This window comes from Nycticebus coucang, chromosome 9, assembly GCF_027406575.1.
Source record: "Nycticebus coucang isolate mNycCou1 chromosome 9, mNycCou1.pri, whole genome shotgun sequence".
NCBI classification, from domain to species: domain Eukaryota; kingdom Metazoa; phylum Chordata; class Mammalia; order Primates; family Lorisidae; genus Nycticebus; species Nycticebus coucang.
In genome coordinates, this window is record NC_069788.1 from 118,282,707 (window position 1) to 118,304,277 (window position 21,571).

A 21,571-nucleotide genomic window follows, 5' to 3' on the forward strand; every position below is an offset into this window, starting at 1 on the left:
TCAAATCTGGCCCAGGCCAGCTCAACAACAATGACAACTGCAAAAAAAGAAAAGAAAAAAAAGACAACTGCAACCAAAAAATAACCAGGCGTTGTGGCAAGAGCCTGTAGTCCCAGCTACTTGGGAGGCTGAGGCAAGAGAATTGCTTAAGCCCAAGCGTTTGAGGTTGCTGTGAGCTGTGATGCCACAGAACGCTACTGAGGGTGACATAGTGAGACTCTGTCTCAGAAAAATAAATAAATAAAATAAAAAGTTCATTCAGAATGGTTGAAAGATTGGCTTGGCACCTGTAGCACAGTGGTTACGGTGCCAGCCACATACACGGAGGGTGGCAGGTTCGAACCCAGCCCAGGCCAGCTAAGTAACAATGACAACTGCAACAGAAAAGTAGCCGGGTGTTGTGGTGGGCACCTGTAATCCCAACTACTTGGGAGGCTGAGGCAAGAGAATCACTTAAGCCCAAGAGTTGGAGGTTGCTGTGAGCTATGACGCCAAAGCACTCTACCCAGGGCGACATAGTGAAACTCTGTCTCAAAAAAAAAAAAAAAGAATGGTTGAAAGATGAAGTGTGGGCTTTATACAGCAAACAATGTGGCTAATGACGTAAGCAGGGTCTTAATTATGAAGAGCTCTATTGGGTTTGGGATTTATGCTGCAAGCAGAAAGGAGTGACGTGATCTAATTATCATCTCAAACTCAGGTTGCTTGGTAAAGAATAGCTTGAAGGGAGACATCATGGGCAGAGAAATGACGCCTCCAGAAGACATCCATATCAAATCTTATAGAACCATTCTGTGAATGTTACCATATTTGCAAAAAGAATTTCTGTAGATATGATAAAGTTAAAGACTTTACAATGAAGAGATAATCCTGGATTGTCCAAGTGGACCCTAAAAACCATCTGTGGCTCAGTGAGTAGGGCGCCAGCCCCATATGCCGAGGGTGGCGGGTTCAAACCCAGCCCCGGCCAAACTGCAACCAAAAAATAGCCGGGCGTTGTGGCGGGCAGCTGTAGTCCCAGCTGCTCGGGAGGCTGAGGCAAGAGAATCACGTAAGCCCAAGAGTTAAGAGGTTGCTGTGAGCCGTGTGACGCCACGGCACTCTACCTGAGGGCGGTACAGTGAGACTCTGTCTCTACAAAAAAAAAAAAAAAAAAAAAAACCATCACAAGTATCCTTATAAGAAAGAAGCAGAGGAAGATCCACCATACAGAGGAAAAGGCAATAGAAAGATGGAACAAAGAGAAGTGGCCACAAGCCAAGGAATGCCAACAGCTACCAAAAACTGGAAGAGCCAAAGAAAGGATTATCCTATAGAGAGAGTGCAGCTCTGCCAACACCATAATTTCCAACCTTTAGCCTCCCAAACAAAAAGAATAAATTTCTGTTTTAAGCCACATGGCACTTTGTAGTAATTTGTGTTAGAGCTGCCCCAGGGAACTAATACAACAAATTATCATTTCAAAGAGATACTCAGGTTGGTTTGTGAATAACAGCTTGAAGGTGAGTAATCTTAGAAGTTAGATCTGTCAGGAAGATACAGCAAGCATTCTGAAGAGCAATGGTAGCTAAAAGAGGTTAACAGTGTGAGGTAAAAACTTTGGGGACTAGCAACTATCTCTAAAGCCAGGAACGTGGTACATTAGTTTCCCCTCATCCACAGTTTTGTTTTCCACATACTCTCATAACTTTTCTATCTTTTCCCATGAAACAAAGAGAGTTGTTCAAAGCAATGAAACCTATGATAAAGCCAATACTAGCGGTGATTCCCAATTCTACTCCAATCGTAATTCTCCTTCTGACCATCCTCTGTTCAAAGTATTCTCCTTATATCACAAACTACACCTGAACAAAAGAACTTATCTGTTGTTCAAATATTTTCTTTGTTAATAGTTTTCAGAAGTTTTGAAAACTTCAAATATGTCATTTTTCAATCCAAGATAGTAAAGTAAGTAATTTACAGTTCACATAAATAAGTACATTTGAGAAGCATTCAAGAGACTTTTTGGCAACTCTTACTCTGAGAAAACAAGATCTTTTCCCTGTCCCAAATCTACATTTTGAAAATCTATAGTCATGACACAGAAAGTATGACAAAACAGTACAAGACCTTTGTTATAAAAGACTTCAACTTTTTTCAAGAGTAAGGATAAATCTTTAAGTATCATTTATTCAATCAATAATCAAGCAGAGGGCCAGGTAGGGTAGCCAACACCTGTAATCTCAGCACTTTGGGAAGCCAAGGTGGGTGGACTACATACCAGGAATTTGAGATCAGCCTAGGCAACACAGCAAGACCCCATTTCTACAAAAACTTCTTTTAAAATGATTTGCTAAACATGATGACACACGCCTGTAGTCCTAGCTACTAGGGAGGCTAAGGCAGAAGACTCACTTGAGCCCAGGAGTTTGAGGTTACAATGCACCATGATCATGCCACTGCACTGTAGCCTAGGCCACACAGTGAGACCCTGTCTCTAAAAATCAAATAAATAAAAATTAAACAAATAAATCGTTTTTTAAAATAAGCAAGTATAAGTACAATTCTGTGTACTTTATGATGTAGAGTAAAATGAAGAGTAAAGTATTGCAGAGAAAGGGGCATTCCAAATTTGAGTATGTTATGATTTAACCATGTGGCCCTCAAATCCTACTCAATCAATTAAGAGAGAAAGATGACATTTTGAAATAATCACTATCAGCAACATAAAAAAATAAAAACTTTCTGTGTGGCGGGCGCCTGTAGTCCCAGCTGCTCGGGAGGCTGAGGCAAGAGAATCGCGTAAGCCCAGGAGCTGGAGGTTGCTGTGAGCTGTGTGACGCCACGGCACTCTACCGAGGGCGGTACAGTGAGACTCTGTCTCTACAAAAAAAAATAAATAAATAAAAACTTTCTGTTGCTCCCAAATTCCCATATTAGGGAATTGTCTGCCATGAGTATATATATAAGCGACATATATTCTTCACATATACTCTAAAGAGAGAAGTAACTGTAGGGTAGTAGTCTCAACAATTTTTTGTTTGTTTGTTTGTTTGCAGTTTTTGGCTGGGGCTGGGTTTGAACCCACCAGCTCGGTATATGGGGCCAGCGCCCTACTCCTTTGAGCCACAGGTACCACCAACTCTCAATATTTTTGAGGTACTTTCTCTATTTTTGCAACTGTATCATCCCAAAAAAGATTTTGCAATAAAGAATCATTTCATAATCAAATCATAATCAATTCATAATAAAAATATACCGTTTGCATTCGTGGGGCACAGGCCCTGCTGACCATACACAGAAGTTCATGGACACCGCAATAACTCAGGCCAGTCATCTTCATAAGCTCCACTGGCGAAAGACATAGAAAGTCCTAAAGTGACATAAAGAGAATATTTTAAACATATATGCATATCAAAGATATTGGAATTAAAAGGAAACTTTCAATTCACACTGTCCATATGTAAATAAAAGTGTAATTTTTTTGTAGATCAAAGATTTATGCACTATTTTTCCCGTAAATAGGCCTTAATTAAAAGATATGACAACATAGTCATATCTTCTAAATGTCCAGTTTAATTGCTTCTCAGCCTTTTGGTAAGATCAAGTGTAAATATCCAGTTTAGTCGGCATATGCCAGAGGACACACCAAGTCACATCATACAGCAACAGCATCCAATCCAAGAGTATCTGAGTGCTGCACTTGTGCCAAAAAGAGTTCAGGCACAAATGTGTCCAGTTGAAATGAGTTTCTTGCTAAGCTAGGAGTTCACTCAGAGACAGTATTCAATAGTATAACTGATTAGGGAATGAAATGTTAAATTTCATACTTTTAAGAACATTTCAAAGTATGAACATAATGAGAATTATAAACTGTCTAACAGAGGAACCAAAAATATCTTTAAGATACAAAGCAGTTCAAAAAACCTGCAGCATACTCTGAAAATCTGTGTTATTAAGGATAAAATCCTAAGATAAAACCTTAAATCTTATTTACCCTTCTAAGAGGGATTTGCATCACTATTCTACTTAAACATGCAACATCTGCTTTATACATTTCTCAGGCTTTGTCAATAAGAAATTATCTATGTTAATACTATCTCATTTGAGTCCTATTTCTCATGTAACTACAAAATTTAAGCAGATACAACTTCTCTAGAACCCCCCCAAAAATGGCTCAGGTGTACTTCACCTTACGACACGACGCTTCTCTCCCCAAAATGCAAAAATAGTAAATTTTGGTAAATGAAATCACAATTGGAAACGCATCCCAGGTGACTTGTTATTTAATTAGCCTATGGAAAAGCACCATCAAAAGTATATTTTTATAAACCTGAGTTTTATAAACTTATTTCGCATTTCAGGTTTAAGGTTTAATTAAAGTATATTTAATTAATATATGTAAGTTCTCAGTGAAAAAATTTGAATGAATTTTACCTTACAGGTAACAATCTGATGTCTACTCAAACGGTCACACAGCTCTTGTGATAAACCCACTCGTCTTAGTTTCTTGCTACCCATACCTCCAGATCCAGCAAAGAAAAGAACCTTAAAAACATCAGAAAATAACATAAGTGATTGTGGATGGACTTTCCACAACACCGTGAAAAATAAAAAATTCTTCAAACTTCTCCATATGCAAAATGAAACCTATTTTTTAAATATTACTAATAAAATGAAAGCTATATAATCTTTTCAAATTCTTTTTTTTTTTTTAAGACAGATTCTCACTCAGTTGCCCTGGCATCACAGCTCACAGCAACCTCAAACTTTTGGGCTCAAGTGATTCTCTTGCCTCTGTCTCCCAAGTATGTGGGACTACAGGTACCTGCCACAAAGCTGGACTATTTTTAGAGATGAGGTCCCACTCTGGTTCAGGCTGGTCTCTAACTCATAAATTCAGGCAATCCACCCGCCTTGGCCTCCTAGAGTACTAGGATTACAGGCATGAGCCACCACACCCAGCCTTTTTAAATTCTTTAATAGGAGAGATTACTGTTTGTCAAACATGCACACAGAGAAACCAGGAACCCTCAGAAGGGGCATTTCACACAATTCTTTGATATTTATTAAATCAGTGCTTCTCAACCTTCCTAATGCCGCAATGTATTTTCACTGTTAAAAAGGGGTTGCGACCCACAGGTTAAGAACCGCTGCATTAAATGAATATAATATCATTTCACATTTATATACACTTTTAACATTCTCAATGCATTTATAAATTTTATTTGGATACATAATTAACCTTCAAAACATACTTCAAAACAGAACTGCTAGAAAGTAATTATTTCATTTCACTGTAACAATAAGAGCTAAATTTATTGGACACCGACTATATGTGTATACTATGCACTGTTCCAACGCTTTATCTAAATTATCACATTTAATCTTCTCAACAGTCCTACAAAGAAATTAGATTATTAGCTCCTTTTTTTTTTTTTTTTTTTTTTTGTAGAGACAGAGTCTCACTGTACTGCCCTCGGGTAGAGTGCCGTGGCGTCACACGGCTCACAGCAACCTCTAACTCTTGGGCTTACACAATTCTCTTGCCTCAGCCTCCCGAGCAGCTGGGACTACAGGCGCCCGCCACAACGCCCGGCTATTTTTTTGTTGCAGTTTGGCCAGGGCTGGGTTTGAACCCGCCACCCTCGGCATATGGGGCCGGCACCCTACTCACTGAGCCACAGGCGCCGCCCTATTAGCTCCTTTTTTTATGAATGGAAAAACTAAAACCTGGAAAAGTTAGCTGGTCCATTCCCACCAGAAAACTGAAATTGTGGATCCAGAATTTGAATTCAAGCAGCCTGACTCTGAAACCTACCCTCTTAAACATTACATTCTACTGCAACGCCTTAATCACATTTAACCTTGCCTTTTTCTATGAGTCATAACCATCTGAATCAAATGAAATGTCATTACAGTGGACATTATCTATAAAACAAAATTGTTCTTTATTACACTAGCTCTTTATTACATCTCACATGCAATTAAATTTCACTCTTGTACCTTGTTAGGGATAAAGGAGCTCATGAGATATTTGTCTTCAGAGAGCTAGAACACAATCACTGTGATTGCCTTAATAATGCATGCAAAAGAGGGCCATGTATCTCATTGAGATGGCAAAGTGTTTCCTGAAAAAAGTAGAAAAAGGAACTCTTCATTGTCCAAGGAATAAAGGAATATAATTATCAGGAAAGAAGTAACATTTTGGAACAAAACATGTATGTATACAGAGAATGTAGCTATTAGTTTATTTCCATTACCATGGTCCACATTTCTATTTAGCACCTAAGTTCTCTGAATCAGATTAAAACTCTCCCTCTCTCTCTCTTTCTCTCTCACACACACACACATACATACACACCACAGACATACACTCCCATAAACATATCTCCTTCATTTCTCTCAATAGGAATTTGTTAGTATTGATTTCCGTTTCCCTCAAGAGAAAACCAAGTGACATATGCTATATCAGTGCCAGTGTCTTTTCAGATCAGGCAATGACACCACTTAGACTGATAAATTCAATTCTACTAAAAAAATTTTAAACGTTTTAAAAAACTAAATTCCTAAATTCCAAACTTACAGGAACATTAACAGTAACCAATTCTGTGTCAGTGCCCATAGCACAGTGGTGAAGGCGCCGGCTACAAACACGGAGGCCGGCGAGTTCAAACCCACCCAGCCCGGGCCAGCTAAACAACAATGACAACTGCAACCAAAAAATAGCCAGGCGATGTGGCAGGCGCCTGTAGTTCCAGCTACTTGGGAAGCTGAGGCAACAGAATCACTTATGCCCAAGAGTTTGAGGTTGCTGTGAGCTGTGACACCACGGCACTCTACCAAGGGTGACATAATGAGACTGTCTCAAAAAAAAAAAAGAAAAACAGTAACCAATTCTGGTATCTCTACCTTAATAAGGACACTTCCATCACCTATTTCATTAGCTACTGCATACTATTTCTGGTCATGCTCCACTCTACCAAAATAAAACCCATTCTCTATTCATTTGTTCCTTAATTTGCTCTTTCCACATACACTTAAGGATACTCTGCTGAACTCAGGAGTACAAGAATTGGAGCATATTCCCTCCCATATGGGCACTCACAGTCAAGAGATGTATGCACAAATAACTACAGCTGTCCAATATACTGCAATTGCTATTCAAATGTATTATGGCAGCAGAAAGGAAAAAGCTCCAAATTTGTCTGCCAAAGTCAGATCAGTGTCACAATCATACCAGAAATAACTTCCTAAAAAGTCATTCTTATCCTTAAACACTTCCTACAGAATTAGGAGACAATGGGATACATTCCAAACTTCTTAGGGTCACATAAAATCTTCAAAAACTGGCCCTTTACTTGATTCTCACTCATATAGCAGATTGCAAGACTTAGATCCTGGCCTTCCTAATAAAGTTAGTTTGCCTCCCAGTGCCTCAGTTTTCCTCATCTGTGAAACAAAGATGATTCTAATATCTATTTCATAGGATTGTAGTGACACGAGTTAAAGGATGTGGGTAGTGCCTGGCACGTGGTGCCCAACGTTAGCAATTACTATTATCAATTCACTCAGCAAACATCACTCACTGCTTCTCACATTACCAGCTTTCCAGCCACCTGGAATTAATACTGGTATGCACACACACACACATATGGTTACACAAGCACCATCCTGCCTCCCAGAATTCCTTCCACAAAGCCTTCCTCAAAGTCAAATATCTCTCCCTTTCCAATATTCTCATCACGCTTTGTAGACATTTGTTCAATAATCTTATCAATGTGTTTATTATGCAAGTTCCTTTCTTCCACTAGAACATGCAAATTCCTGCTGTGTATTATGTATGCATGCCAGGTTATGTGTTCTGGAGGTGACAGATATTCAACCCTGGGGATTGGACCCTCTCCTCCCTCATCACCAAGAAAAATTCTCATGCTAGATGTCCAATGAAATCTGTGAGACAACTATAATAGCTAATATTTAATAAGTCCTTACTTATCATATGCCAGACACTGTTCCAAGTGCTTTGTTTAGTAGGTTTTACCTCATTTTACAGATAAGGTATACTGAAAGAGAGTTGAGAAACTTGCATAAAGTCAAACAGCTGACAAATGGTGGGGCTTGCACTCCAATCTAGGAAATTAATTCCAGATTCAACACTCTCCAACACCATCTGAAGTGGAATAGTCCATAAATTTCCCCTAATGGCAGGCTCCCCTGACCAGACCACTGCCCAAAGCAGGAAAAGGCTGGGGGTGGGCATCAGGAGGTGAAAATATCATGCAGAATCTGCTAAAACCAGCTTTTTCCAACAAAGAGCATCTTCTAAGCATCCCCAAAAGAAAGCTAGAAGCCCCCGAATCCGCGGCGGGGTTCTCCTGAAGATCCCTGGTGTAGGGGGCGTGCCCAGCACCCACGAGAGACCCTCCGCTCCCTCCAAAGCGACACCCACGAGCCTAGGGAAGGAACCCATAATAATGAGCATACCCCCTGCCCCACACACACTTTTCCAGTACCAGATCTGCAGCATCCAACTTTCAAACTTTCCCCACCCTTCACAGGGCCCGGCGGAAAGCGCCGCAGAACAACAACCGAAGCGCTGATTGGGCCGTCGCCGTGGCAGTTCTACCCAATCAGAGGCAGGAAGAGGTCCAGATTGGCTCCGCTGCTTGCTGGGAATTGTAGTTAATATTACAAGAGAATTCGATTTTCTTTCTTTCTTCTTCTTTTTTTTTTTTTTTTGCAGTTTTTGACCCGGGCTGGGTTTGAACCCGCCACCTCCAGCTTATGGGGCCGGCGCCCTACTCCTTTGAGCCACAGGCGCCGCCCGAGAATTCGACTTTCTAAATATCAAAATCCAAGTGAAGGATCATCACCAAGGAGGATGTGAAGAAAGGGAAACCCCTTCTTGAAATTTTTTCTTTTCTTCCTTGTATCACTACGTCTTTTTTGAGACTCTGTCATGGCTCACAGTATCCTCAAAATCTTAGGATCCAGCGATTCTCTTTCCTCAGCCTCGCGAGTAGCTGGGACAACAGCCGCCTATCACCATCCCCAGCTATTTTTTTCTATTTTAAGTAGAGACCGGGTCTCGCTCTTGCGCAGTCTGGTCTCAAACTCCTGAGCTCAAGGTATCTACTCACCTTGGCCTCCCAGAGTGCTAGGATTACAGGCGTGAGCCACCGCGCTGTGACACGTCACCACATTTTTAAATTGCCTAATGGACCCGAGTGGCAAGTTGTGTTTTCTGGGGAATGGATGACAATCCACCTACCATTGAAGAGTTTGTGGCGGGTGCCTGTGGTCCCAGCTACTTGGGAGGCTAAGGCAAGAGAATCGCTTAAACCCAAGAGTTTAAGGTTGCTGTGAGCTGTGACACCATAGCACTCTACCCAGGGTGACATAGCTTGGAACAGAGCTTTTTGTTTGTTTTAATTTGCCCTTTTCACCACCTTTTGCTGATGAAGTAGTTTGGGAAATGCCTGAATGAAATCATTCAACCAGAAACACACATATTGAGGAAACCTGAGAGTCCGTAGCTTTAAAAGAACACGAGGGAAACCAAACAGGTTTGGTGTGAAAGTCTCTGTGATGAGGAAAACTTAAGTAAACTAATTTTAAAACTTGGTTTCAGATTATTATATTTGTGAAAAGTCTTTGCTCATTTTTTGCTCTCATATCCCTTGTGCATACTTCTACCTTTTAATTTAGCCCACGATGTCCGAAATTTTGGTCAGCAACCCTCACTTAAGAAGAAAGACAGATACGTTATTCAACCTCTAAAACAGGGGCCTGCCTCACTGGTCAATTAACAGTTGTCGCGTAAAGAGCAAATAAATGAATGCAGAGAAGCAGAAGAATGTGGGGATTCCGACCATGGAGTTCTAGGGTTGTAAGAGAGCCCAGACAGAATAATAATGGAGGAGGACCCAGGTCTCCTAGCTCCAGGTATCCGCGGCGCCAGGCAAAGCACTGTCCACTGGTTGTCGCTCAGAAAATGGGGGTGGAGAGAGCGAGAGAGCGAAACATACAACCACAAAAGAAAAAAAAAAGCACAATTATTCCTGCCACCTGCTCGGGCAAATGCAGAACTGAAGTTGTTGGGCCGAGGGGCTGCCACGGTTGAGAGAGTGTCCACAGCCAGGTGGCTGACTTACTCTTTCCGAGCTTTCCCTAGTCTGGCCAGGCAGCGTCACGTGACCCAAACAAATATGGCACTTTATGTTCATCTTCTCTCCACTGAGCCAATAGGAGTGGCGCTCTCAGTCGTCACCACCACTGTTCGGAGTTGGATCTGTCACCTGACTCGGCTCAAACATGGCTGCGCTGGAAGCTCTATTGCTATGGGCGCCGGGAGCAGGTGAGTGTAAGGCACCCCAGAGAAGGCGGGGGCGCTGTCCACCACTCCGGTAAGGATCGTCCCTGCGTCCCACCACCTCCCTACTCTCCAATTCTGGCACAGATTCCTCTTCTGACCTTCAATCTTCTGCTTCAACAGAAGGTTCAAACTAGGGAGGTTCCTGCTGAATTTCTCATCCTTGAGGAGGCGACCACCTGGGGATTTGGAGTAGGACTGGACATAAAGTTCTGAAGGGAATGAGCAAGTGGAGTTACGGGTCTGCGCACTGGGCTAATGCGACGATTGATATTATTAAATGTAGGATACGGGTAAAGAGATGGGATCCATCCCCTGGAGAATGAGACAGTTCTCAGAGAGACAGTAAACATGTCAAATTAAACTTAAAATTATAACTAGGGATGTTAAGTCCCGCCTTTCCCAGCTGGGCCAGTTGTTGCTCGTTTGTCTATAGAGATCCTTTCTTTCCTTCTGACGCTTATATGTGTTGTTTCTAGGAGTTACTCCACAAATGAGAAAATTGAGAATGTGTTCAGCATAATTCTTCTCTTTTTATGTCCCTGCACTTTGTGCTGGGAAAATGAGTCATCCATTTGGAAAAGAGGAGGATGCTTCCCAGAAGCAGCTTTTCAGATTTTTCTGTGAGTGCCTGCGGAGGGGAGAATGGGAGCTGGCACAGGCATGTATACCTCAGCTGCACGAGGCACAAGGGGATATCCCAAAGAGAGTGGAAGACATACTTCAGGCACTGGTGGTGTGTCCAGATCTGCTGAGGTAAGGGATCTCCCCACAGGCAGTCACAGGGCAGGAAACACATGGCTCAATATTCGGGTTCTGGTCACTGTGCCACACTCGACTACCCTCTGAAGAATTAGGAGAGGCAGGGTATATTACACATGCTCTGAAAATTATTATTGGTTTTAGCTTATCATCTGCAACGTACACTTGAAACCACCAGTTTTTGTTTATCATCATTAATGTAGATGGTGGAACTACATTCAAATGTTATTTTCTTTGCTTTCAAAAAAGCACGTTTGCTCATCCTTGCTTATGAGATTGAGGATCTTGTTGTAGCTTTAACAAAGGACTGAAAGTTCACTCACTTATAACTTTATTTTGAAATAATCATAGATGCACAGAGAAGTTGTAAAAATAGTAGAGTACAATGTATGCTTCTCCCAGTTTCCCCCATTTGTAACGTCTCATGTAGCTGTTAGGTACAATATCAAAATCAGGAAACTGACAGTGGTACATGACTGTTAACAACACTATACATCGTATTTGGTTTTCAGCATCATGTAATCTGCTTTTTTTTTTTTCATTTATAGTTCTGTGCAATTTTATCCATGAATATATTCATGTAATCCCAGTGTAATAAGGATACAGAACTGTTCCATCTCCTCAAAATAACTCCCTCACACCTTGGTGCTATCTCTGTATTTGCTCTATGACCCCTTCTTGTCCCCTGGAACCACAGTTATTTCAATGAAGTTCTTCCTGGCAGTGCTATTAAAAACTAGTGGTATAGGAATCAAATATATTGGTTTAGTTTTTCCCTGGCTTTTCCTTACTTTGACTGTTATGTTAGGGTTATGTATTACCAAACATAGAATGAAGAATCTTTTTTTTTTTTTTTTTTTTTTTTAGGTTTTTGGCCGGGGCTAGGTTTGAACCCGCCACCTCCGGCATATGGGACCGGCGCCCTACTCCTTGAGCCACAGGCGCCGCCCAGAATGAAGAATCTTAAGTGATTTTCCTTCTGGCCAGTTATTATCTGAATTCTTATGAATTTTTTTTTTTTTCAGAGACAGAGTTGCACTTGTTGCCCTAGGTAGAGTGCCATAGCATCACAGCTCACAGCAACCTCCAACTCCTAGGCTTAGGCGATTCTCTTGCCTCGGCCTCCTGAGTGGCTGGGACCACAGTTGCCTGCCACAACACCTGGCTTTTTTTTTGTTGCAATTTGGCTGGGGCCGGGTTTGAACCCACCACCCTTGGTATATGGGGTCGGCGCCCTACTCACTGAGCCACAGGTGCCGCCCAGGCTTATGAATTCTTATAACCCTGTTTTTATTATATGGTTAAAAATAAATCTTTACAGCCAGGCACAGTAGCTCATGCTGATAATCTTAACACTCTGGGAGGCTGAAGTTGGTAGATTGCTTGAGCTCAGGAGTTCACAACCAGCCTGACCAAGAGTGAGACCCTGTCTCTACTAAAAATTGAAAAACTAGCCAAGCATTGTGGCAGGTGCCTATAATCCCAGCTACTCAGGAGGCTGAGGCAAGAGGATCACTTGAGCCCAAAAGTTTGAGGTTGCTGTGAGCTATGATGCCCCAGCACTCTACCCAGGGCAACAGAGTGGAGCTCTGTCTCTAAATAAATAAATAAATAAAAATTTTTTCCTCTAAGGGTATTTGATTCAGTTTCTGTGTTCAGAACTTTAGATAACATTAACTATTATGTTTTTCTGGTATTGTTATTTCGCTTAAATATAAGACTAGACAGGGGAGTAGAGATGGGATTGGTGTTCTGTTCTGGTTCTAGTGTTTTACTGAACTGTCATATACATTTGAAAATATCTCATTAGGACAACGTCTTGCTTGTTCAGGTTTAAAACATACTGAGCAGTGAAATCTAAATCTTGATCATGAAATAGAAAATGTCAATAGAAACTTTTTTTACAAAGTGTTTCTTTCCACCTTTTTCAGATGTGGGCAGGATATCAACCCTCAAAGATTAGCCTGGATCTGGCTTCTTGTACTGGAAAAATGGTTGGCCCAAGAAAAGGTAAGTAAGTTTTTTTATATTTAAATTTCCCCCTGAGGCTAGGACTGAGCAGAACTGGAGTTATGGAGTTTCCCTTCTGTCTGTTACTTCCTTTATTATGAAGTTTGTCTTCCTCTTTCTCAGTATTGACAGTGAGAATGGCTTTAAATTTTTTGCTGTCTCCTTACCAAAATTCATTCATTAATTCACTAACATATGCTGGCATATAATACTATTTGAGGTGATGCCATTTTGTCAAATATGACTATGGGGCATGTGCCTGAAGAGAACTTAGTGATGAGGGACAAGACAGCAAATAAACTATGAACCTATAACATTTGGATCTATGTAACGCTCAAATAATAGAGAATAGGCTGAGCTGAAACTTGGTTTTCCTTCTAAAAATCTTATGTTCATTAGTCCAATACAGTGAAATCCTATAGATTAAAGCCCCATTAATTCACATGAATTGAACTAGAAGTTATCAAATATAAAAACATAGTAAGAAGATTATAGTGAAAGAAAACTATTAAGGAAGTACTTTTTTAAAAAAGAAAAATTTCCATTTAAAGCCCTTCTAGACAGTATGTGTTTTTATCAAAATTGATAACCCCTGAAAGAATTTCTCTGAGGCAATTATTTTTTTTTTTTTTGAGATAGAGTTCCACTGTTGCCCCAGGCTAGAGTATCGTGGCAGCACAGCTCACAGGAACCTCAAATTCTTAGGCTCAAGCGATCCTCTTGCCTCAGCTTCCTGAGTAGCTGGAACTACAGGTGCCTACCACAATGCACAGCTAGTTTTGCCATTGTTAGAAGAGACAGAATCTCAACTCTTGCTCAGACTGGTTTCAAACTCCTGAGCTCAAGCAATCCATTCACCTCAGCCTTCCAGAGTGCTAGGGTTATAGGCATGAGCCACCGCGCTCAACCAGGCAATTTTATAACTTTAAGATTTACTTGAGGAAATTTACTCTCTGACTCAGAAGAGAAATGACTGGTCCAATGACATACCATAAAGTTAGTTGGCTAAAATCAAACCAAGATCTGTCTCCCATTCCAATGGAAAAACCATCTCAACATTATTTTTTAGCCCATATGGACTTAAAAGTAAGAAACCAGAAATTCTGTTTTTTAAATGTCTATAATTTAGCCTAATTTTTCTTATTTTTGTTCCACTTGATCATTAGACTTAATTTCGTCCTGAGATCCATTTTTACGTTTATCCTTCCTTGCTGTCAAAAAGTAACAGAAATTGTTTATCTAAATGTATCTCTTGGATAAGACAAAAGGCTTTAGCCAATTGTCTAGCAATGAAAAATGACATAAAGACTAGCAGATCAGATAACAAAGAGAAGCAAGGTTGAAAAATAATGAAACCTAGGATCAATAAGAGTTGACTAGGGTTCCAGACTTAATAGAAAACTTGAGCTAAAATAGTAATACCGTAGTTACAATAGTATCTTCAAAGAGAAAAAGAAAAGAACTCTTTTTACTGATTAGGGAGCCCTTTAGTATAAATATGAAATTGGTCAAACCCAATGAACTTTCCCCTGGACAAGCTTACTTTACACCTGATTGGTTGCTTGTTTTCTAGACAGTTACTCAACTGTGTCAGGTGGTAGATTTCACTTCCCTGGCTCCTTATCCCAGTCTAGGAGTTGTTCTTGTGTTTCCCAGATTCACTGATAAAATTCCATTGACTTACTTACTTATTTTAAAAGTCGTGACTATATTTCAGTTCCTCAAAGATTATTAAAATTTTAAATAAGGCCCAATATGTCGAATGCACTCTTGGAAGAGTTTGACAAGATCAGTCATTATCCTGCAAGTGCCTTCATTTTTTTTAGGAATTTTCTGGCTGCCTTCGCTTTTCTAGGCTTTCATCTTCTGACAAAAGCTTACCTTTTTAACTCGTAGGTGAAACAGTGATTCTCTTTCCTTCATTCACATTATTCACTTCTTCATTCTGCCTCTTTATCTTGCAGTTATTTATTTTTACATGTACAAGTATGTGTACAGAGATTTAGATGTTCACTTTTATGCTACTTCTGTTAGTGGGAAACTGGAAAAAATTCTCATGTCCACAATACAGGACTGGTTAATAAATTGAAGTATATCTATATGTAAAATTCTGTGCCACTATTCAAAATTATGTAGTAAATGAATTTTCAGTGACATGAAAGGATGATCATACTCTGCTATGTGGAAAAAAAACAGTTTAGAACTGAGTACATTTGGTATACATTGTATAAAGATATGCATAGAGAATGGTCTGAATGACCTTAGACTATAAGATTAATGATATTTCTCCTTCAGTGAGATTTGGTGTGAGATAAATATATATACATATATATGTAATATGTGTGTTTATAATTTTTTTATTTTGCTCATTTGTATATCCTAATTTTTCTACATTGAACATGCCTTGCTTTTATGGTTAGAAAATCTGTGCTCACAGAAAGATAAATCTCTTATGTTCTCACTCATATGTGGGAGCTAAATATTAAAAATAATTGATCTCATGGAGACAGAGAACAGAACCATGGTTTCCAGAGGCTGGGAAATTTATCAGGGAGGGGAAGATGAAGTGGGGATAGTTAATGTATACAAAAATATAGTTAGATAGAATAAACAGTATTTGACACTACAACAAAGTATCTATAATCCACAAGAACTTAGGATATACTTTTAAATAACCAGAACAATGGAGCTAGAAATGAAGTGATGAATACTTCAATTACCCTGATTTGATTAATTCACATTGTATGCCTGCATCAAAGCATCATATTTACCCTATAAATATATATAACTATTATGTACCCATCATAATTAAATTTTTTAATTTTAAAAATCTATTTTATTTTTTTTTTTTCCGTTTTTGGCCTGGGCTGGGTTTGAACCCACCACCTCAGGTATATGGGACCAGCGCCCCACCCCTTTGAGCCACAGGCACCACCCAAAACCAATAAATTTTTTTGTAAAAGAAAATCTGTGCTTAGAAACATAGAGCAAATACTTGGCTGTGGGGTCAAGCCTGTGTCTCAGTGAGTAGGGCGCGGGCCCCATATGCCGAGGGTGGCAGGTTCAAGCCCAGCCCCGGCCAAACTGCAACCAAAAAATAGCTGGGCGTTGTGGTGGGCGCCTGTAGTCCCAGCTACTCGGGAGGCTGAGGCAAGAGAATAGCGTAAGCCCAAGAGTTAGAGGTTGCTGTGAGCCGTGTGACGCCACGGCACCCTACTGAGGGCGGTACAGTGAGACTCTGTCTCTACAAAAAAAAAAAAAGATTGTTAGTCATTTCTTTTTTTGTTTTGTTTTGTTTGTGAAACAGAGTTTCACTCTCTCATGCTGGGTAGAATGCCATGGCGTCACCCTAGCTCATAGTGACTTCAAACTCCTGGACTCAGGCGATTCTCTTGCCTCAACCTCCAGAGTAGCTAAGACTACTGGTTCCTGCCACAAAGCCTGGCTAGTTTTTCTATTTTTAGTAGACACAATGTCTCACTCTTTTTATTTCCTTTTTTTTTTCATTAAATCATAGCTGTGTACAATAATGCAATCATGAGGTACAATGTGCTGGTTCCATATACAGTCTGAAATATTTTCACCAAACTGGTTAACATAGCCTTCATGGCATTGTCTTAATTATTGTGTTCAAACCCTTATACTCTACACTTAGTAAACTTCACCTGCACCCTTCCAAGATGCACGCTAGGTGTGGACCCACCAATCACCCTCCCTCTACCCTACCTCCACCTCCCTTCCCCTCCCTTGCTCCTTTCCCCATATTCTTGTACTGAGATTAGGTTGTAGCCTTCGTATGAAAGCTATAAATTAGTTTCATATTAGGGCTGAATACATTGGGTACTTTTTCTTCCATTCTTTGGATACCTTGCTAAGAAGAATATTTTCCAGCTCCATCCATGTAAACATGAAGGAGGTATAGTCTCCATCTTTCTTTATGGCTGCATAATATTCCATGGTGTACAAATACCACAATTTATTAATCCATTCATGAGTCGATGGGCACTTGGGTTTTTTCCATGACTTAGCAATTATGAATTGGGCTGTAATAAACATTCTGGTACACATATCTTTGTTATAGTGCGATTTTTGGTCTTCTGGGTATATACCTAGTAGAGGAATTATAGAATCAAATGGCAGATCTATTTTTATTTTTTATTTTTTTCATTTATTTATTTATTTTTATTGTTAAATCATAGCTGTGTACATTAGTGCAATCAAGGGGTACAATGTGCGGGTTTCATATACAATCTGAAATATTCTCATCAAACTGTTCAACGTAGCCTTCATGGCATTTTCTTAGTTACTGTATGTAGGCATTGGTATTCTGCGTTTAGTAAGTTTCGCCTGTACCCATTCTAAGATGCACCGTAGATGTGGCCCCACCCATTTCCCTCCCTCCGCCAAAGCCACCCCCCTTCCTTCGCCTTCCTTGGCCCTTTCCCCATAGTCTTGTGCTATAGTTGGGTTATAGCCTTCATGTGAAAGCTATAATTTAGCTTCATAGTAGGGCTGAGTACATTGGATACTTTTTCTTCCACTCCTGAGATACTTTGCTAAGAAGAATATGTTCCAGCTCCATCCATGCAAACATGAAAGAGGTGAAGTCTCCATCTTTCTTTAAGGCTGCATAATATTCCATGGTATACATGTACCACAATTTGCTAGTCCATTCGTGGGTCAGTGGGCACTTGGGCTTCTTCCATGACTTAGCGATTATGAATTGGGCTGCAATAAACATTCTGGTACAGATGTCTTTGTTATAGTGTGACTTTTGGTCTTCTGGGTATAAACCTAGTAAAGGAATTATAGGATCGAATGGCAGGTCTATTTTTAGGTCTCTAAGTATTCTCCAAACATCCTTCCAAAAGGAACATATTAGTGTGCATTCCCACCAGCAGTGTAGAAGTGTGCCCTTTTCTCCACATCCATGCCAACATCTCTGGTTTTGGGATTTTGTTATGTGGGCTACTCTTACTGGGGTTAGGTGGTATCTCAAAGTAGTTTTGATTTGCATTTCTCTGATGATTAAGGATGATGAGCTTTTTTTCATGTGTTTGTAGATTGTGCGTCTGTCTGTTTTTTTGTGTGTGTGTGATTTTTGGCCGGGGCTGGGTTTGAACCCGCCACCTCCGGCATATGGGACCAGTGCCCTACTCCTTGAGCCACAGGCGCCGCCCGCATCTGTCTTCTTTAGAGGAGTTTCTCTTCAAGTCCCTTGCCCTCCCTGAGATGGGATCACGTGTTCTTTTCTTGCTAATACGTTTGAGTTCTCTGTGGATTCTGGTTATTAGACCTTTATCAGAGGCATGACCTGCAAATATTTTCTCCCATTCTGAGGGCTGTCTGCTTGCTTTACTTACAATGTTCTTGGCTGTGCAGAAGCTTTTTAGTTTGATCAGGTCCCAGTAGTGTATTTTTGACACTGCTTCAATTGCCTGGGGAGTCCTCCTCATAAAATATTCACCCAGGCCAATTCCTTCAAGAGTTTTCCCTGCACTTTCTTCAATTATTTTTATAGTTTCATGTCTTAAGTTTAAATCTTGTATCCAGTGAGAGTCTATCTTAGTTAATGGTGAAAAGTGTGGGTCCAGTTTCAATCTTCTACAGGTTGCCAGCCAGTTTACCCAGCACCATTTGTTAAAGAGGGAATCTTTTCCCCACTGAATGTTTTTAATTGGCTTGTCAAAGATCAAATAACGGTAAGTAGCTGGATTCATCTCTTGATTCTCTATTCCAAACATCTTTCCAAAAGGATACAATGTCTTACTCTTGCTCAGGCTTATCTTGAACTCTTGAACTCAAACATTCCACCCACCTCAGCCTCCCAGAGTGCTAGGATTATGGGTATGAGCCACCACACCTGCCCAAGAATGTTAGTCATTGCAACTCTGCATGTGCTTAAAGTAATTTCACCAGTAGAATAAGTATAAGCTAATCAGTCTTTAGGATTCCAGATGAAGTATTAAAATCTTTACTAGCCTGCTGTCTTAGACATCTTATCTATTTCTTCTTAGTATTCAATAGAAGCACTAATCCTCAGCTTTCCTGCATGAATTTCCTCCACCAACTTCCAATCATAGGCATTATACAAGAAGAAATGAGATTTTGGACCAAGAATGTATTAGCACATATTAGCCTCTGATGGGATGGATGGTAGTGTCTTCTTGTATTCTAAACCCTTCTCTCTCTCTCTCTCTCTCTCTCTCTCTCTCTCTCTCACACACACACACACACACACACACACACAATACTGCAGTTACTTCTTGCCTTCCAATGAAACTCATATTTGGGAAGCTTTATCCAGAGGCCTGATTTACAAGTGTCTCTAATTTGAAGTAGTATTTGTCAAGATTGGTCCCAGATTCTAATCTTTTTTTTTTTTTTATTTGTCTGGAGAATTAAACACTTTGAGTTTTAGGTACCAGATGAAGGGAAGTTACTGTGAAACAAGCAGGTGCAGGAAGAGTGAGAGGCTTTCTATTTACACATTAGATCTCTGATGGCACATCTCATGGGATTATGTTTCCCTTTTTGCTTAAAATAATCAGAAAATACTTCCTAACCATTCCACTTCTTGTAAAGATTCTTTGAAAATATGTAACTGTGGGCCACAGGTTTGTTTCATTTGGAAATTAAATGAGAGAAAAATAAAATATAGCAGATCCCTACCCCCTTACTTTGCTTCTCCCACTGATATACAAAGGATAGCAAATATCAAAAATAAGGGTTTAGACCAGAAGAGGAAAATGTGGGCCATATTCTCCAAGGCTTACTCATAACTAGGTATTTGGGACAAAGCAAGAAAGATTCTTGGGGAAGGACCTCACATGACAAAAAAGGTCACATGAAATGAACAGACTTTGGAGTCTGAAACTGATCTAATATGGGCTATGGTTAAAAGCACTTTGTCTTACAGAAATAGCAGAAATAAGACTAACCAGACAGAAATATTTATTGATACTTACAATTTGTTAAGTCAAGGACATACCTAATCTCCATACTTCTTATGATTCTTCTAGAAGTTACTTCCAGCTGTTTTCCGAAGAAAGCTTCAGTTTCTTTTATTGGCAGAAGACCTCCCTGGTGACATTCCAGAGAACATCTTCAAGGTGAGAGAGAACCTTGGGTCCTAGGCATGTGAGTTAATTGCCCAGGGTTGCAGTTAACTCAACAAGCTCAGCTTCTGGGTCACAGCAGAGATAGGTCTCCACTATGCTGGCTATTCTTTGTTCTCAGGCAAGGCAAGGTAGAGGCCCCTGTAAGGGAAGTTTAAAGTTAGGGTAAACATCTGATTTAGAATTCTTGAGGTGGATTGTCCAGAAGTACTAAGTGTATCTAGAGATTAAAGATTTTTTCATTTTATGTAGAAGGAATATATAACTTGGATTTAAACTAAGGTGCTTAACTATGTTACTAGTAGATTGTAGGAAATATAAAGGGGAAAAAGAACTACTATTTGTTGATTGTCTTTTCTATAACAGGGGCACTGAATATGTTAGAACTAATCCTCACAACTCTCTGAGGGCAGATTCAAACTAATTCTTAACTGTATGTGTATTGCATGTAGCAGTTACGAATGAAGTACCTGAAGTATGCTCTGAAGTTCGTTACTTATTTTTGGCTCGGCACCTATAGCTCAGTGACTAGGGTGCCAGCCACATATACTGGAGCTGGCAGGTTCGAATTCAGCCCGGGCCTGCCAAACAACAATGACAACTGCAACCAAAAAATAGCCGGGCGTTATGGTGGGCACCTGTAGTCCCAGCTACTTGGGAGGCTGAGGCAAGAGAATCAATCACTTGAGCCCAGGAGTTGGAGGTTGCTGTGAGCTGTGATGCCACGGCACTCTACCCAGGGAAACATAGTGAGACTCTGTCACAAAAAAAAAAAATTATTTTCATTATGACCCTGCCACCAGTTAATTAAAGATACATTTACAGCAGGATTTAAGTCACTTATATTGGGGTCAAAGATTCATGGTCTTGGATCCATCTCTGAGGCTCAATACTTATTTTCATGTAAGTATTTAAATACTTTCTTGCTTTGTCCAAAACACCCAGTTATGAGTAAGCCTTGGAGAATATGCCCCACATGATCCTCTTTTGGTCCAAACCCTTATTTTTGATATTCGCTATCCTTTGCATATCAGTGGGAGAAGCAAAGTAAGGGGGTAGGGATCTGCTTATGACCCTGCCACCAGTTAATTATAGACACATTTGCAGTAGTATTTAAGTCACTTATATTGGGTCAAGGATTCATAGTCTTGGCATCAGCTATGAGGCAGTTAATGAAGAGGCATCTCTGAGCACCATCTATAGACATGGTGTTTAAAAGTGTGAAATAACCTACTTCCCATCCCCTTTCCTCCTTTTGCCCTCACCTTGCAACCAGAGGATAGGTTATAGAGGTTCTTACTTTTAAGGGCTTGGGGATGAAGGACTA

The 21,571-nt window shown here is 40.2% G+C and overlaps 2 protein-coding genes across 9 annotated transcripts in view; one reads left to right on the forward strand and one right to left on the reverse strand.

Annotated features, from left to right (window-relative positions):
* Positions 1-8,544, reverse strand: part of RAD51B (RAD51 paralog B) — a 736,945-nt gene extending 728,401 nt beyond the window's left edge. Inside the window, exons 1-4 of one of the 7 annotated variants that reach the window (XM_053602196.1) lie at positions 8,496-8,514; positions 5,986-6,110; positions 4,417-4,527; positions 3,239-3,352 (exon numbers count right to left, since the gene is read on the reverse strand). In XM_053602196.1, coding sequence (XP_053458171.1) covers positions 3,239-3,352; positions 4,417-4,527; positions 5,986-6,009 — 249 coding nt within the window. In that variant the 5' untranslated portion in view covers positions 6,010-6,110; positions 8,496-8,514. Of the gene's footprint in view, positions 1-3,238; positions 3,353-4,416; positions 4,528-5,985; positions 6,111-8,484 lie in introns of all 7 variants that reach the window. The other 6 variants (XM_053602199.1, XM_053602195.1, XM_053602201.1 and 3 more) reach the window with 6 other exon arrangements.
* A 1,739-nt stretch (positions 8,545-10,283) lies between these two features.
* ZFYVE26 (zinc finger FYVE-type containing 26) overlaps positions 10,284-21,571 on the forward strand; it is a 70,389-nt gene continuing 59,101 nt past the window's right edge. For both annotated transcript variants that reach the window (XM_053602389.1, XM_053602390.1), the window contains exons 1-4: positions 10,284-10,339; positions 10,834-11,110; positions 13,048-13,126; positions 20,149-20,238. In XM_053602389.1, coding sequence (XP_053458364.1) covers positions 10,917-11,110; positions 13,048-13,126; positions 20,149-20,238 — 363 coding nt within the window. In that variant the 5' untranslated portion in view covers positions 10,284-10,339; positions 10,834-10,916. The remainder of the gene's footprint in view (positions 10,340-10,833; positions 11,111-13,047; positions 13,127-20,148; positions 20,239-21,571) is intronic.